Genomic DNA, 15870 nt, shown 5'->3' with positions numbered 1-15870 from the left:
AGGTGGATGTCGCGACTGTTCGTCAAGAGTTTGGCTACTATGGTATCTGTTGGGTTCGTTGGGGCTGCAGGGCATGACCACCTGGATGCATTATCGGCGGTTATCCATCTTTACCTGCAAAAAGCCCAATGCGCTGTTAAAACAGCAGTATCCTATTCCGATAAATCGACAAAAATACCTAAGCGCCTACAACTTTGCACCCCCCTTAACCCGAATCAAAGCTCGCCCATTGCTAAGCACCACGGCGCCCGTCTGATTCTTGGTAACAAAGCGAATCTCCTCAAACCCATCAACCACCTCGCCAGTGCGCCACAACTCCGTAACAAGCCTATCGCCCGGTTTAACCGGCGACGCAAAGCGCGCCTGGAACTCGCGGAAATTGGCGGGGTCGCTGTTCCCGAAAGCTTCGAGGACGATGTGCGCGGCGGAGTTCCAGCTGAACAGGCCGTGGATGATGATGCCGCCGAAGCCCATCTTTCGGCCGGGCTCGGGGGTTGCGTGGAGGGGGTTGTAGTCGCCGTTTAGACTGGAATGGGTTAGTTGATGAGCTTGAAGAGGTGTGGTGTCTTACCGGTACAGCTGTGCCGTCTCGGTGGTTGTCTGGACCTCGCGGACGGCATCGGGCTTGCGGTCTTTAGGAGGGGGATAGTTGGGCGTTGCAGGTCCTACAGATACCACATTAGCCCACTGCATACAGCCCTCCAGTATGGTAGAAACACTCACCCTTCGGCCCACCCCACCCCCCCTGCCCAACATAAAACGCGCTGCCAACGACACTACAGTAGACCTCGCCGCTCTCCTTATCAACGACCGTCTGCTCCGTCTCCACAACCGACGCCTTGCCCTTGTCATACACACCAACGACCTTATTGCGCAGCTCGAATTTGCGACCGGCGCTGGTGGTGGGGAGCTGTTTGAAGACGGTGATCTTGCGCTGGCCGTCGACGACGCGCTTGGGGTCGAAGGCCGGCACGCCGGGGATGGGCGAGGCCTTGGAGCGGGCGTAGAAGTCTGTTACCTCTTGGTCGGTGAGTTTGAATGCTGTTGTCGGCATTAGTCGAGATGCTGCCTATGGGGGGGGTGAGTAAGGACTTACGGAGGATGATTGGGTAGGTTGGGAAGACGGCAAAGTTGGGATGTAGTTCCTTTCACATTCCGTCAGACTTGCGACCATATTTTGTATTGATTTTGAGCTTACGAAGAGAAAATGCAGCTCCTTGGAGGTGGCGCCGATGCTGTTTGCGAAGAGGAGGACGTCGCGCTTCAGCCAGGAGACCTCCTTGGCGGGGAACTCGTGGGCTGCGCCTGGACCGGACATGATGGGCTTTGATATGTGGAAGAGTGAGATAATGGAAGGTGAGTAACTGTAGGTAGATCAGTGGAATGACAGCTGGGGAAGTTGTTAAGTTGTTATATGCGGGGACCAACAGCCTCGGCTCAGCGGTGGAGTCGGCCGAGTGCCGAACATCAATCCCTGCCTGCGGAGCACGTCTTTGACAGCCACTGGGTGTCTCATATATCATGATGGTAACCGGCATGAATCTATATAGCCAACTGACCGGCGTCACAATGCCATGGGTTGTGCCAGAGTGCTTGCCAGGGCGGTTCTCCCAGTGTGCATAAACTGATGCTGACTAAGATGCATAAGTGTTGCTGCAGACTGCTATACTTTGTGTTTGGAAGGATAACATTCTCGGCTGGTGGCCATCTGGGCACCTAAGAACAATTGCAGCTTTCGTAAAGTTAATTAAGTCTGTGTCTTTGTTTCTGGTGTGTCCCCCAAGTCCTCCAATATCTGCTTCGTCGAAGATATATATTTTCACAGCCGCGTAAGGAATCGGGATATTTGTATCGCCTCGGGATTTAAAACAGCAAGTACCATATGAACACCTGCAAGTTATGAACAAAGCTATATATGTCTTAATATAACAACAGCATAATCTTATGCTGCTCTTCGACGCGCACTGCACCTGTACTTTGAGATAGGGTGTAGTACCATACTAAGTTGTCCTACGCACCCACCAGAGACAACATCTCGATAACTGGGAAACATGACTAACACTCTGGTACTAAATTCTCTTTGTGCACTGGCCCACTGTCATTGGTATAATAATAGAAAAGTCTAGCATAGTTGGTTGAGCTCTTGCAAACGCAGCCAAATTGGATGATCAGTTGCCCGGGCCCTGGCAGAGCAGTAGCAACTGCTCTAAGAAGCAAAGAGATAAGCAAGTTTTATATCTGGCATGAACTCACATACAAAAAGGAGGTTGTTTGCGCAAGTTACTAGATATGCTAGACGACACGAGGGAAAAATGAGCGTCTCTAGAGAACTAGTTGACTCAAGCCGAACAGACCTGAAGAAGAGGGTCATGCAAGTATACAGACAGGAAATCATAAACTAACAATAGAAGCCAATGTGACAGCGTTTAGGCACGCATCTCGCAGGGTCTCATCGCAATGCTCGACTACCCAGTACATACCTACTCGTATCCTACACAGTGGACCATTTGCCTTGCAGTAGCTGAGTGGACGTAGGTTATACGCCGAATCCGGGATAAGTGACGCCAACGGGCACTGGCCACTGAGCAGTCGTTGTATAATAATTTCGACCCGGGAATTGAAGTACTTCGAGACACAAGTGCAGATCGCCGGCTGGCTGGCGCCGCGCGTTCTCCTGGACCGCCACGGGTACGGGTTGATTCCGACGGGATCGACCGATTCTACGGAGTGAGGGGCCATGAATCTGATAGAGATGGGTCAAGCCGGTGGGTACGTCCTCTGGGATGAGCAAGTGCCAGGAGGCTACCTCTGAAGCTCGAGTCCGATAGCACGCCCGATTGATCGTAAGGAAAGGGCCGGCTGTTGTGGGTCGCACTGTTCGAAGCCCGGGGAGGGGTAGGGATTTGGTTGGAGGTTTCCTGTATCTACAAGCGTTGAAACAGAGTAAGACCCCGTGAATCGGGTGTGACAAAGGAAAGATCTTTCGAATCAAGGAGCGTGGAAGATAGACGTTGTGGAAGGTTTGCCTGTTTTCCGCCTAATGAACCGGATGACTTTCTTAGCGCGACCAAGTAAACAAGATAACTTTCTAATAGAGCCCTGTTTTAGCCCTGTTACATAACTTACCTAGTAATTTACTAGTAAAATTATTTTTTAAGGCTTAACCTTGGCTAAATAAAATAGTACCCTTATTTAATAAAATTAATTTTTTATAATCCTAACTAAACTAAGTATTTTAAAGCTATTTTAAATATTTAAAAGTTATATTTATATTAATAAAATGCAGGAATCTTATTAGTTAATTTAAAAAAAGGTAATTATTTAAAATAAATAACTTTACATGCGTGCCGCGTGTTTATAAAGGCTTTATATACTTATTAGTTTTTTTTTAACACGGCTAAATTAAAGCTATTTAAAGTATAAATTATAATAATTATAATAAAAGCTATAGTAAAGGCCTTATATATTTACTAGTTTTTTTTTAACATGGTTAAATTAAGGCTATTTAAAGCTAATATTATAATAAAGGTAACTAAAATAATAATAATTTATAAACTTCTTAATATTTATTTCTTAATCCCAGGGATTCTTATAAATATTAAGTAAGTAATAATATTAATATATAAACTTAATATTAAAGGCTGTTATAGCATTTTTATTATATAATATATTTTAATATAATTTTATAAAGCTTTAATACTTTAGCCTAAATATTTTTTTTATATAAAACTTTTATAAAATAAAAATAACTTTTTATACCTAGTAATATCTCTCCCAAGAATCTTTTAGTAATTTTTTAATATTTAGTTTTAATATTATTAGCTAAGTAGCCTTTAATTTCTTATATTATTTTTTTTTTATATTTTTTTTTATTATTTTTTTTAGTTTTTTATTAGTAAGTAGTGGGAGATTTAACTTTATAAATTTAAAAGGGACTTAAAAAGGTTTTAATTTATATAAAAAACTTAAAAAAAAACTTGGTGTTAACTCCGGAGGCGGAAAAGGCGTAGGTATAAAAATTTAAGGCGGAGAAGTAGGAATTTAAGGTAAAAAAGGCGTAAAAATAAAAATTTAAGGTAAAAAAGGTGTAAAAGTAGGAGTTTATGGTAAAGGGGTAATATATTAAGAATTATAAAAAGTTTTTATATACCCACTAGCCTTTAAAATAATAACATGTTAGTTAAATTTAAATAAAAAATAATTTTAATTACACCGCGTATAGCTAAGTTTATAATATTTATTATAATAAATACTTCTTATTATCCCGCGCTAGGCGGCGGTAAATTAATTTTTTTAATACTTTTAATAACTTTAATATTTTTAAATTTATTTTATTTTAGGCTGCCTGTAGTGTATTAAACATAAAGGTACTTTATACTTAAAATTTTTAGTTATATAGCTATTAAAAATAAGCTTTAAAATATTAGTATAGGTATTTTTATAGTTTTAAATATAATAATAATTAAAAATAAAGTTATTTTAATTTTTTTTATTTTATATATAGCGGCCAGCGCGTGGTTATAAAAAATTAAGTATTTTATTATTTTATATAGTTATAAATTCGCGTAGTAAAATTAATTAAATATTTATATTTATTATATTTAACCTTTATAAGGGTATTACTTAATATAATAATAAATAATCTTTTTACCTACTTATTTATTTTTTTAAAAAGGCCTATAATAAAATTAATAAGCATAGTTAATTTAAACTTAGCCCCGCGGCGCTAATAAAAAATTAATATAAATTTTTTTTATATAAGTTATATAGCCTTAAACACAGGTAGCTTGTAATAATAAATTTATAAAAAGTTTAAAAATTTTATAATATTTAAAGTTATATAATTATATTTTAATATAGGGATAGCGTAGTAAACCCAGCGCTTAATAAATAAATTATTATAAATATATTAATATGTTTTATTATTTTATATTTTAATAAAATTTTTTAAAATTTTAAACTTATTTTTAGAGCAAGCCTTTATATATTAAAAAAAAAATACCTTATTATTTTATTTAAGCGCTTGTTATAGTATTACCTTATATTTTTATAAAAATATTATATATATTAAAGGCATGTTATATTTATTAATTTACCTTTTAGCACTTTTTAAAGGCCTTTTATATAGTTAAAAATAACTATAGTTAAAGGTGTATTTAAGTTGTTTTTATATAGCCTTTTTAAATAATAAATAAAGTATTTTTAGTAGTCCTTTAACTTACTAAAAATAACTATAATTATTATAAAAAAAATATAATTTTTTTTATTAAGTAAGCTAGCTACAAGCAACCATATATTTTATAAAGCCTTTTAAAAAGTTATATTTAATACTATAAATTTTTAATAATATTTAAATTTTTATATAAAGGCGCTTAGTGTAATAAAGTAATAAGTAAATATATTAAAATATATTTTATAATATTATTATTTATTAAAATCCTTATTTATTAAGCGGGATAGCTAAATAGGGATTTATTTAAATAAAATAACTTTATTATTATTAATTATATTATTAATTTTATTTTAAACCTTATAACTATAGTATACTATAAGCTTATAATTATAAATTAATTTTTTTACTTTTTAAAGTGCCTCCGCGGAGGTTATTACGCTATTTATTACTTATTTAATTTATAAAGGAATTAATTATTTTATTAAAATAGTACTTTTTTAAGATTTTTTATAAGGGTTATATAAATAATTTAAATATTACTAAATAAAAAAAAGCTTTTTTTTAACGGCCCTTTTATTATAATTTATTAAATTTAAACCTAGTATTTATACTTTTTTACTTTATAATAATAATATTTAATATCCTAAATATTCTTACTTATCTTAAAAATATTAAAAAAATACTTGCGGTTTTAAGCATGTTATTATAAGGTAATTTAAATAATATTTATATTAAAAATAATTATTTCTAAATGCCAGGTATTAAAAAAGTATATTATAATAAAATTAAAATAATATATATAAAATTAATAAAAGAGTTTAAAAGCAAAGTTTTTTATTTTACTAACTTTATAAATATTAAAAGATTTTAGGGGTAAAGGCCTTGGTAATAAAAAAGGTAATATTAGCCATGGCGGTATTTTATTAGCTAATAAGCTTTTTTATAAGTTTATAATTACTAGCTAAAACACGGCGCTAAACTTCTTTAGGCCATTTTTATTAAAAAGTCATCTCGTTCACTTGGTCGCGCTAAGAAAGTCATCCGGTTCATTAGGCGGCCTGTTTTCTAAAGCCGAACTCAAAAGTATACAATGTACACTGTATGAGAGCATAAAGGATCCAAGCTTTGTCCATGCGGCATATATGACAAATGCAGCCTGCCAACTGTAGAAAGACAATTTGAAATCAGGGTCTGAAACAGCAATCTCAAATACCGTCAAGAAGAACATAGCGGTGTGAACGCTGGACCGTGCAAGCGGAAATACACCTGGAGGCAAATGAAAAGCATGCAACGAGTCCGTGACAAACCCACCAGATAAGATCACCACACGCAGGCAAGAACTAAGAAAAGCAAGATGGCCCAAGCACCTGGACCGGGCAATTTCACCATGTGGACCCTTGACAAATTCCCCTTGCGCAGGCTCTGGTCCCCTGTCGATCATATACACTGCCCCCAGCCAATCAGACGAATTCGACGGATATCAAATCCAATAGTTCCAACCTTAGCACTCCCGCGTTAGGCAAGTGCGTAATGTTGCCGTTGCGATTGGTGAACCGCTATGGGGCTGCTCTGTGATATTCAGGTTCACTGTTGTGTGTCTGATGGTGGAGAGAGCGATATAAGGGCCTGCTTCCCAGGTACCGCAGGTTGGATTCCCAAGCTTCATACTATCTAAGTGTACACTCTTTACCAACCTTCCTGCTTAGATCCACGCTCTTTACACACAACCAAAAACCACACAATGAAGCTCACCACATCCCTCGTCCTCGCGACCGCGAGCCTAACCTCCGCCCTAACCATCGACCTGAACCTCGCCGGCCTCGCGCGCCCCCTCCTCCACACCACCAGCGCCTCACACTCAACCTCCAAGACCCAAAACCCACACGCCTGGATCGCCGCCAGCCCAGCCGACGCCCGCAGCCCATGCCCCATGATGAACACGCTCGCGAACCACGGGTACATCCACCGCGACGGGCGGAACATCACGCGCGAGGGCCTAGCGGAGGGTCTAGTGCAGAGCATCAATTTCAGCCCGGAGCTGGCGGCCAGCATGTTCGATCTGATCTTGTCGATGGATCCGAGCGCGACGGACTTCGATCTGGATATGTTGAATGCGCATAATGTGGGCGAGCATGATGCGTCGCTTAGGTATGCCCCCTACAAACCCATGTTGCTGTAAAAGGGGATCTAGGTTGTTAATAAGTGCACGCACAGCCGGCTCGACGCCTACTTCGGCAACAACCACGCCTTCAACCCCACGATCTTCGCGCAGACAACATCCTACTGGACATCGGACCCCGTTACCGCGCAGATGCTCGCGAACAGCAAGGTCGCGCGCCAGATCCATTCCAAGGCGTTTAACCCGACGTACACGTACCCCGCGTCCACGGAGCAGACGTCGCACACGGAGACCGGGTTCCCGATCCTTGCGTTCGGGGATATCCAGAACGGCACGGTGGCCAGGGCGGCTGTTGAGTATTGGTTTGCGAATGAGAGGTTGCCGAGTGAGGTTGGCTGGAAGGTTAGGCAGGAGCCCGTTACGGCAGAGCAGATGGGGGCTGTTACGAAGATGATTGCGGATGCGGTTGGGCTTGTTACGGGGAAGAAGGAGTGAGTGGACTGTAGTCTGTACCTATCTAAGTTGGGTATGGGTGGTGGACGGACGGTGATGGGCGAAGAGAGGCGAGGTGTGGTTCTGCGGCCGGGGGTTTCTTGTAAAGTAGCTTGCGTTTAATATATGACATGTCTTTATTTTCTTCGAGATCGAGGTAATGGTTGTAGCTGGGTATGCCATGTAGCACTCAAGAGCGGCAGTAGGTTCTTTGAGCTATTGTATAAGATCGTCACTTAAACCGCGAAGCTAAGCTGACGGGGTGCGCGGCCACTGATGACGGGTCTCCCCGACTAGCAACAGTTGAACTTGGACGTGAGCCGGAGAGTTCATAGCCGGATCGTCCTATGGGGCTGTGCTGGGTTGGGGATTGTCCAGCGAGGCTGAATTGAATTGACCGTACTTCAGCCTTGTGCAGGTGTGCCTAAGTGCAGGCCACCTTGAGCCGCGAGTGTTAATAAACCAGTTTACAATATACGATAGGTTGGAAAAGGGCTATGCTACTTGATGCATGCACTAGACCTCCTGCCATAATCACAAATGATAATCTAATAACATTCTATAGAAGCTAATGTATGCGACAGGCTTTGCTTAGGTAGACTACGGTACATGGACAAACGAGATGAACGCAACAACAGCTACCAGTACACTCTATGATCAGACCGAAACAACAAACAGTGATACATAGGACCATAAACCAAAAGGAAAAAGCCGAAAGGTTGCGAAGTCATACGAAGTTGTGAGGTAGCAGCGCTGCGCCTCAAGAGTGCGGGCAGAGCAATACAACAGGCCGTGGGCAAGGAGCATCCACTAATGACGGCGGTTGACGTGCTGATCCAGGTGGTCTCTCCGGCCGAAGCGTTGATCGCATTGAGGGCACGGGAACGCATTTGGCAGGATGTGGATGGTCTTCAGATGGCGCATCAAGTCAGCCGCGCGGCGGAAGTTGGTCTGACTCTGGCAGCCTTGCCATTGGCACTGGAACACGGGGGTCACGCTAGACCGGGCGAGTTAGATCTGCTTATTCTGCAGCACGATGCGTACATCACTGGAGAGAGCAAGGCATACTTAAGAGGTTCGTTGCTGACTCTCGTCGTGCTTTGGCGAGTAGGGACTCCCCCCCTCCCATTCGACGGGGTCGCCAGGTCCCCTCGCTCTTGGAACTGTTCGACCGAAATCGAGCGGTTGCACCAAGCGGACGGCTCGATGCGATCCCTGGCATAATCGCCAGGATTGGACGCTGCGTCAAAGGGTGGCGCAGCTCTAGTAGGTAGCAAGTGCGTACCATGAGAGTAGCCATGAATCCGGTTGTTGGTGGTCTCTGTCGGCACAGTGTTGTTCACACCATCAAACGCAAAGGGAAACGTGGAATAAAACCCGTCGGGCACAAGAGGAAAATCAAAGGTAAACGCAGGGTTAGGATCGTCCGAGTTGCTTCGGGAGGTCGGCTCGAGGCCCATCTCGAATCGGAGGGTGTTGGGAGAGTATACCGTCAGACAAAGTAAAGTATGACGAGGACAAAGACAACAAAGTACTGAGAACTGTAGGACAGTGATGATAGTACCCGTGGACTGACCTGTCAGGGGTGGCATCGAACGGGATATATAGTCCGGGTACATGCAGTGAAGTACCATGGATGCCAATGCGTGGAGTCGGTATCCCCTGTGCTAGAAGGGCTCTAAAAGGCCAAGATGTCCCATAATTGCCCGTCATATGTTCGAGGGCAGGTCAAAGATCTGACGCCTGACATCTAGACGTCGCCGGTCCCGGCGCCAGCGAAGGAACCTCTAGGTAGGGCGTGAGAGAGCCCAGGCACCAAGCTTCGCTGCTCATTCCTGGCCAAACAGAACCATTCTGAGTTCAGAGCTGCATGAACAACGAGTGAGGAGTCAAGGACATAATATCAGACCGATACATCAAGGTATGGGCACCAGAGCCTTGAGAGCCTTGTTCTCAAGGTGGTACAGTGCAGCCTTGCTTCGCAAAAGGCATTCAGACCATCTATCATTGGACATCACCTGCACAGCCACGGGTCAAAAGCAGACCTGGCCGTGGAGAGTGTCCGGGATGACATTCTGTCGCGGTGAATGGACCACACGAAAGCCACGTACAGCTTCGAGGGCGTGAGGAAATACCACAAGAGGCGCTGATCGATGGACCTCGATATCAATGAATAGAGAGGCGCAGTCAGAGCGAGGCTCAGCACCTAAGTCTCCAGAAGACCGCGTTGAACGTCGGGGCGGAGTCACAGCGAGGGCTTTTATGGCTGCAAAGGACAAGACGTTACAGACACAATGGGTACATTCACAGCGTCTAGATCGCAGGTTCACGAGGTCTAGAACGCGGCCCGCAGAAAAGACGCCTCGCAGGTAGTGCGAGAGGTCTCTGGGCGCTTGAAGTCGAGACATTTAGGTTAATAGGTACGTAAGCTTCAGGGAGGAGGAGATAGGTCGAGGAAGTAGCTGCAGATGAGGTGTTCACGGGCCGACTTGATATTCAGGAAGGAGCCACCCTGGACATTGGGAACCAATTGAACGTTACGGTAGATATCTGTGGCGGTGTCTAGGTAGTGGGTGCTTAGATTGAGTATTCTGGCTTGAAAGGTAGGTGGGCAGTGGGAGAACCATTCGGCCTCCAGCTCTATATTTGATCCATGGATACATCAATTTGGTCCAAGCAGACGCCTTTTTTCTAGATTTCCAGCTTCTCCAAGGAACTCATAGTCGATTCCTCGCCTCCTCAGCCATCTCAGACTGTGCATTCCTATTCTCCCCTTGTCCATCCCCTTGTCCTCTCCCTCCAGCTCCTGCATTCGATTCCTCAAGCACCCTCCTCACCCGCACACCCCCCCTCCACCCAACCCACCCCTTCTCCCTTGGTCCCCTAGCAAGCCCAATCCCCAACGCCGCCGCCGAAAACACCAAATTGACCGTCTGCGCAAGAACCCATCCCCGACTCGCATAGACGCGATTCCCCACCGCCGTGCCCACAAGCTGTCCCACAAACGCACCAACCATATACCCCGTATTGACGCGGTTCCGCGCCTTCGGCGCAACGGCGTATATAGCAGCTTTGTTCGCAATCACCGTCGCCTGGTTCCCGAAGTCGAGGAGGGCGGCGTGCAGGATTGGTCCGGCGACGGTGAATGTCCCTGTGTATGCGCCGATCGCGATGCCCGTTATTGAGGTGAGGAGGGAGATTGTGACGGAGAGCTGGGTGATGTATTTGTCGATCACGAGGCGGGAGTAGACCGGGGTGAAGAGCATGGGGGTTAAGCCTGCGATCGAGAAGAGGCCGATTGTGAGTGTGTCGTAGTTATAGGGGTTTCCTGAGAGGAGGAATGTTAGTGTCGTCCAGAAGCCCGTGAATGTTGCGCTTGTGAGGAACCCCATGAGCGTTGCCTGGACGAGGACGGGGTGTTTTGTGAAGAGGACGGCGATGGAGCCGAGGATTCGGAAGTAGGAGATGTCGGTGTTTGTGGAGGGGTAGTCCGGCATGAAGAGCCAGAGTAAAGCGAAGATTAGGTATTGTAGGGCTAGCGAGAGCCAGTAAACGTTTCGCCAGGAGGAGCTCTCGGCGATGATGCCTGAGAGCAGGCGGGCGAAGAGGAGGCCGAGCACGAGTCCTGAGGAGACGATGGAGAGCGCTGTTGCGCGGCGGGTGGGGGGCGCGAGGTCGCCGACTAGGGGGAGCATGATTTGCTTTTCATCTCATCAGCATGCATCATACAAAGCAGGAACATTAGGAGAGGAACATACGGGCGTAACAGTCGTAACTCCACAAAGAAAATTCAGTGCCAGGAAAATACTGAAGGTCTCCGTGACACACAATCCAATCCACATGGTCGCCGTGATGAGCGTCAAAAGCAAGACAAACGGTCTTCTGCGGACCATATCACCCGCCGGACAGATGAAGACCAAACCAGCTGCATATCCCGCCTGAGAACAGGTTGGAATTAGCGAAGCGCGCTCCTGCGTGACGCCGAAGTAGTCTGCCAACATGTCGAGCAGCGGCTGCGCGTAGTAGAGGTTTGCAACGGTGAAGGTGCCGGCAAAGGCGAAGAGGACGTTGAGCCAGATGCTGAATCTGGGCGGGTTGTCTGGCGTGTAGCGACATGCTGGGGGTGTGTAGAGGAGGGCGCGGAGGAGAACGTGCTGCTTGTGTTCTGGTGCTGGCGATGGTGAGGGTGCGAGTGACGGTGCGATAGTCGGACTTGGAGAATGCTCGCCATTCTGAACATTATTAGTGTGAGAATATAGATGAATTTGTCTTGCGCACCTCTGGTCTGGGCGAATTGGGCGCTCGCGGCTCGGCCTTTTCTTCCATTGCGCCTGTTGATACCCGGGGGAGGACGGCGGATGGCTGAATTCCTCGAGGCACCACGAATGGACCAATTCCAGGCCGAGAGAAGAAAATTAACAGAAGAGATAGAAGGAGGAATCCCCAGATTCAGGAAGCAAGCACCCCACATAACGAGACGAAAGAGGGGAAGCAAGCAATCCAAGCCGGTTGACTCCAAGTCTCAGCATTTGTCGCCGATCTGCAGGGATCGGAGAGCGAATCGTTCGCCGACAGCATCGTCGCCGGTGTTTTTTAACATTTCGCTTCCTCGAGGCCGGGATGGCCGGTCTGCCTCCGACGTTGCATTCCTGAGTCTTCCCAGCCTGAAAACGGCGATTCCAGATCTCGGAATCTTTTCCGCCCTACCGTGTCCTAGAAAATGATGTCGAGACAGTTTGGCGGTCTTATTGATTCGATAAGGAGTCTAGATACTCCGTAGATGTAGGTGAAAGCAAACTCTCTATAGATACCAGTGGAGTATGCAGGTGGCAAGGGTATCTCGTACAAGTTATGCAGCGGATAGGATTGACCGTAACAAGCTCAGCAAGATAAGAGATAATGCAATAGAGGGTATAAGAAATGAAAAGAAATCTACCCCATCCGAATACTAAACCGCGAACTGCTCGCACTGGAGCTATCACCCCCCCAAGCCCCCGTAACATTCACACCACCGATACTCCGAATGCCCATTGCCCCCAGGACACTCTGCCCACGCCTCGGCAAATCATTCCCATTCTCACCTAGCTGCTCCCTCCGCTCAATGCCCTTCCTCCGTAACTCCTCGATCTCCGCCTCGCCGAGAATACACCCATCAACGCGCCCCTGCCACGCCGCCTCGCGCACAACAGGCGCCCACATCTCCGCGGCTCTGGCCTCGTCCATTCCTGGACCAGCGGCGTAGCACTTTCTGACTCCACCAGGGGCGGACGCATCACAGACTGTCTTGGAGGAGAACCACTTCGAATGCACGACCTCGTAGCGGCGCTCCATGAAACAGATTAATGGCCAAGTAAGGATCCACAGCTGCAGGATGATGCAGATCCAGTAGACGTAGGCGTTGTTGCGCAGGGTGTTGATCCAGTGCGGCGAGTAGACGGTGACGAAGCCGTTCGCGACGACCGGGTTGATGACGATGTGGCCCGCGTAGCCGGTGGAGCGGATGTGCGAGGTTAGAGAGTCGCGCATGGGCCTGGCGTCGAAGCCGTGCAGGGAGCGGCGGTATGTGAATCTACAGTCAAAAATTAGTATTCTTGGGCGAGTGCAAGAGAAGGTAAGGGCGGATCGCACGACTTCACCGGCGCAGGGTCATTGCAGAACCGCTCGCACCAGCCCTTGACGCCCGGGTAATCCTCCTGGTTCTCGAGATCCATCAATCTCTCGCCCTCGTCTCCCTCGCCGAGCGCAATCCGCCCGGTTTTCTTGCCCGACCGCGCCTTGATCCTCCCGCCCCGGTATGCCTTTTGCCCATCGGTGTCGCTCACAACAGTCGTATACGACCAGCGCTCGCTCGGCCCACTGAGTTCGTTCCGGCCCCAGCGGAGAATGGTGCGGGTAAGGTCAATGCGGAAGTCAAAGTCCGTGACGTTCTCGGTCTTGGTCTCGTTCCCGCTGCGTCTGCTCTCCTTGTGGGTGCCGTGGACGGAAAGGCACGGGCGCGGCGGGAGACGCGTCTGGGCCTCGATGAAGCGCTCGAGGGTTTCTGCGTGCCTGGAGTAGTCGGGGTCGAGGGTCACGGAGCCGGAGAAGCGCTGGGCGGGTCGGATGCTGTTGTAGCGTTGCTGGCCGGGGATGTGGTAGGCGTTTGGGGGTGGGGAGAGGTGGTTTTCCTGCTCGGCGTCGCGGTAGGGTTCGATGGGTTGGGTGACTTCGTCGTAGGAGGGGAGTTCGTCGGGGAGCGAGGAGGCGGAGGAGGGGTTCGTGGCCGTGGCCTGGGGCGATGGGGGGAGTTGGATCTTGCCCATGGTGGTGTTTGTCGGTTGAAGTTGGAGTCCGTGAGGACAGAAGATGGCGAGAAAAACTCACATTTTTATGGGAGAGGATGGCGCTGGCAGCCTTGTGCCTGGCCCCTTGAGGATTTCAAGCCCGGACCCTCGAGTGTTGGAGCGCGAACTCGTGGCACGTGATTGGCCAGGTTTCGGACTTGCGAGTGCGCTAACTCCGATCTGGAGTAGTCCGACTCCGGGAGCGTATCTCCGAGTCTCCGAGTCTCCGAGTCTCCGAGTCTCGACGCTCTTCAACCTCATCCTTTCTCTCTTCGTCCTCACTCTGTGTTTGCTCCAAAGCTGCCATGTACCAGCTTACCCCAGACAATCTCGACACCACTCCTGAGGATGATACACCCCTCATCCGAGCCGCAACCAATGCCAACATAGCCGTCCTCGAAACCTGCCTGACTCTGTACGAAAGGCTCGAGAAGGCAAGACAAGGCCGGCCCCTGGACTCCCTGCGGTATGGCCACATCATACGTGGACTTAACCCCAATACAACCGTGGAGATTCTCGGGAGAATCGGATCCCCCCTCAACGCTGCTGTGGCCGCAAATCTCCCAGACCATGTGCGTCTTCTGTTAGCGAAGGGCGCGAACCCGAATGGCATTGAACGGAATACTCTAGTGATCCATTCAGTTTGCTGGATTAGGGGCCGCCATTTTAAAGAACCCCGCGGACCCAACCCCCGCGCCCGTGTTTTGGCAAATGCGCGGAACAGAAGGGGAATTGCGCACCCTGTTTGTCCGCTGACTTACCTAGAGATCGCGGAGCGTCGAGCTGGCTTTGCGCAGTTCTGGACGGAGCCCGACTTTCGGTGCGACCGGCGGAGAGCCGGCGTCCGCAACGGGCTTTGACTTCTCTGGAGGTGGCGGCAGGGGATGGAAACGTAGAGATTCTTGATATTCTGCGGGCTGGAGGGGCGGATGAGTCTGCTTGGGTGCAGCCAGAACGGAATACAGGTACAGGTACAGGTACAGGCGATGTGAGTGCAACAGACCAAGAGAAGAGCTCATTTGATATCCGACACGGTACGGACGTGCCAGTTTCCGCCTTGTCCGCTACCTCCCCAGTCCATGAAGCCATCGCCGCCGGGCGTGTGCGGATGTTGTGGCATCTGCTCTCAACCTGCGGGTATTCCCCCAACTATCGTCCCCGCGCCGCGCCCACACTCGCTCTCCCGCCCCTGTCGTACGCGCTCGCTCGGTGCGATCTCAGTGACCCAGGTGTCCAAAGGTGCCTAGTTGATCTCCTCTCCCACCCCCAGCTGGACGCTAACCTCCGCACCCCCATCTTCAACATCCACCCTCTCCATTTCGCCACGGCGCATCACAACCCCGACCTTCTCATTTGGCTTGCCGGGTTCATTCCAAGCGGATTCGCCGCGGCGAAACAAACGGCTTTGGGCCATACGCTCCTACACGTGGTCTGCCTCCCGCTGCATGCAGGGAATATAGACGCCGCCCATGCAAATATAGCGACAAGCATCCACTGCGTCCGCACACTGGCCTCCCGCTGGGCGCCCTACAAAATCCCCAACCAACTCTTCCTGGAAAAGTTTAAAACACCAGCGGAGGTAGCCTTGGCCGAGCGCAATCAGGAGCCGCTGACGGAGGAGCAGCAGCGGGCTCAACGGGCAACCATACGGTTATTGCTGCAACAAGGTGAGTGTGATGTTCGTGCTCAGGACGTCGATGGTAATACGGCGCTGCATTACCTCGCCGGGACCAGGGGTATTGATCGGGACACGGTAAGGGTGG

General features: G+C 47.8%; 5 protein-coding genes across 5 annotated transcripts; 2 read left to right on the top strand and 3 right to left on the bottom strand.

The window, feature by feature from the left end:
* Window positions 1-186: 186 nt before the first annotated feature.
* DSM5745_09304 (putative peroxisomal dehydratase) lies at window positions 187-1318 on the bottom strand (the record flags this gene model as incomplete). The annotated part of the gene is made up of 5 exons (XM_026751320.1): window positions 187-526; window positions 572-665; window positions 724-1041; window positions 1097-1145; window positions 1199-1318. 5 exons carry the CDS (start codon window positions 1316-1318, stop codon window positions 187-189), a joined length of 921 nt encoding a protein of 306 aa, XP_026600406.1.
* A 5596-nt stretch (window positions 1319-6914) lies between these two features.
* Window positions 6915-7787, top strand: DSM5745_09303 (peroxidase family protein; the record flags this gene model as incomplete). Its single annotated transcript, XM_026751319.1, has 2 exons — window positions 6915-7321; window positions 7388-7787. The coding sequence occupies 2 exons, from the start codon at window positions 6915-6917 to the stop codon at window positions 7785-7787; spliced, it is 807 nt and encodes a 268-aa protein (XP_026600405.1).
* A 2714-nt stretch (window positions 7788-10501) lies between these two features.
* On the bottom strand, window positions 10502-12110 carry DSM5745_09302 (MFS transporter; the record flags this gene model as incomplete). The annotated part of the gene is made up of 3 exons (XM_026751318.1): window positions 10502-11485; window positions 11543-12016; window positions 12063-12110. 3 exons carry the CDS (start codon window positions 12108-12110, stop codon window positions 10502-10504), a joined length of 1506 nt encoding a protein of 501 aa, XP_026600404.1.
* Window positions 12111-12716: 606 nt separating this feature from the next.
* On the bottom strand, window positions 12717-14086 carry DSM5745_09301 (uncharacterized protein; the record flags this gene model as incomplete). Its single annotated transcript, XM_026751317.1, has 2 exons — window positions 12717-13353; window positions 13413-14086. The coding sequence occupies 2 exons, from the start codon at window positions 14084-14086 to the stop codon at window positions 12717-12719; spliced, it is 1311 nt and encodes a 436-aa protein (XP_026600403.1).
* A 326-nt stretch (window positions 14087-14412) lies between these two features.
* DSM5745_09300 (uncharacterized protein) lies at window positions 14413-15567 on the top strand (the record flags this gene model as incomplete). Its single annotated transcript, XM_026751316.1, has 3 exons — window positions 14413-14679; window positions 14832-15346; window positions 15378-15567. The coding sequence occupies 3 exons, from the start codon at window positions 14413-14415 to the stop codon at window positions 15565-15567; spliced, it is 972 nt and encodes a 323-aa protein (XP_026600402.1).
* Between the last annotated feature and the right edge of the window lie 303 nt (window positions 15568-15870).

This window comes from Aspergillus mulundensis (assembly GCF_003369625.1).
Source record: "Aspergillus mulundensis strain DSM 5745 chromosome Unknown scaffold_11, whole genome shotgun sequence".
NCBI lineage: Eukaryota > Fungi > Ascomycota > Eurotiomycetes > Eurotiales > Aspergillaceae > Aspergillus > Aspergillus mulundensis.
Note: the sequence above shows the minus strand (reverse complement) of the source record. Positions and strands in the feature narration are given on the sequence as shown.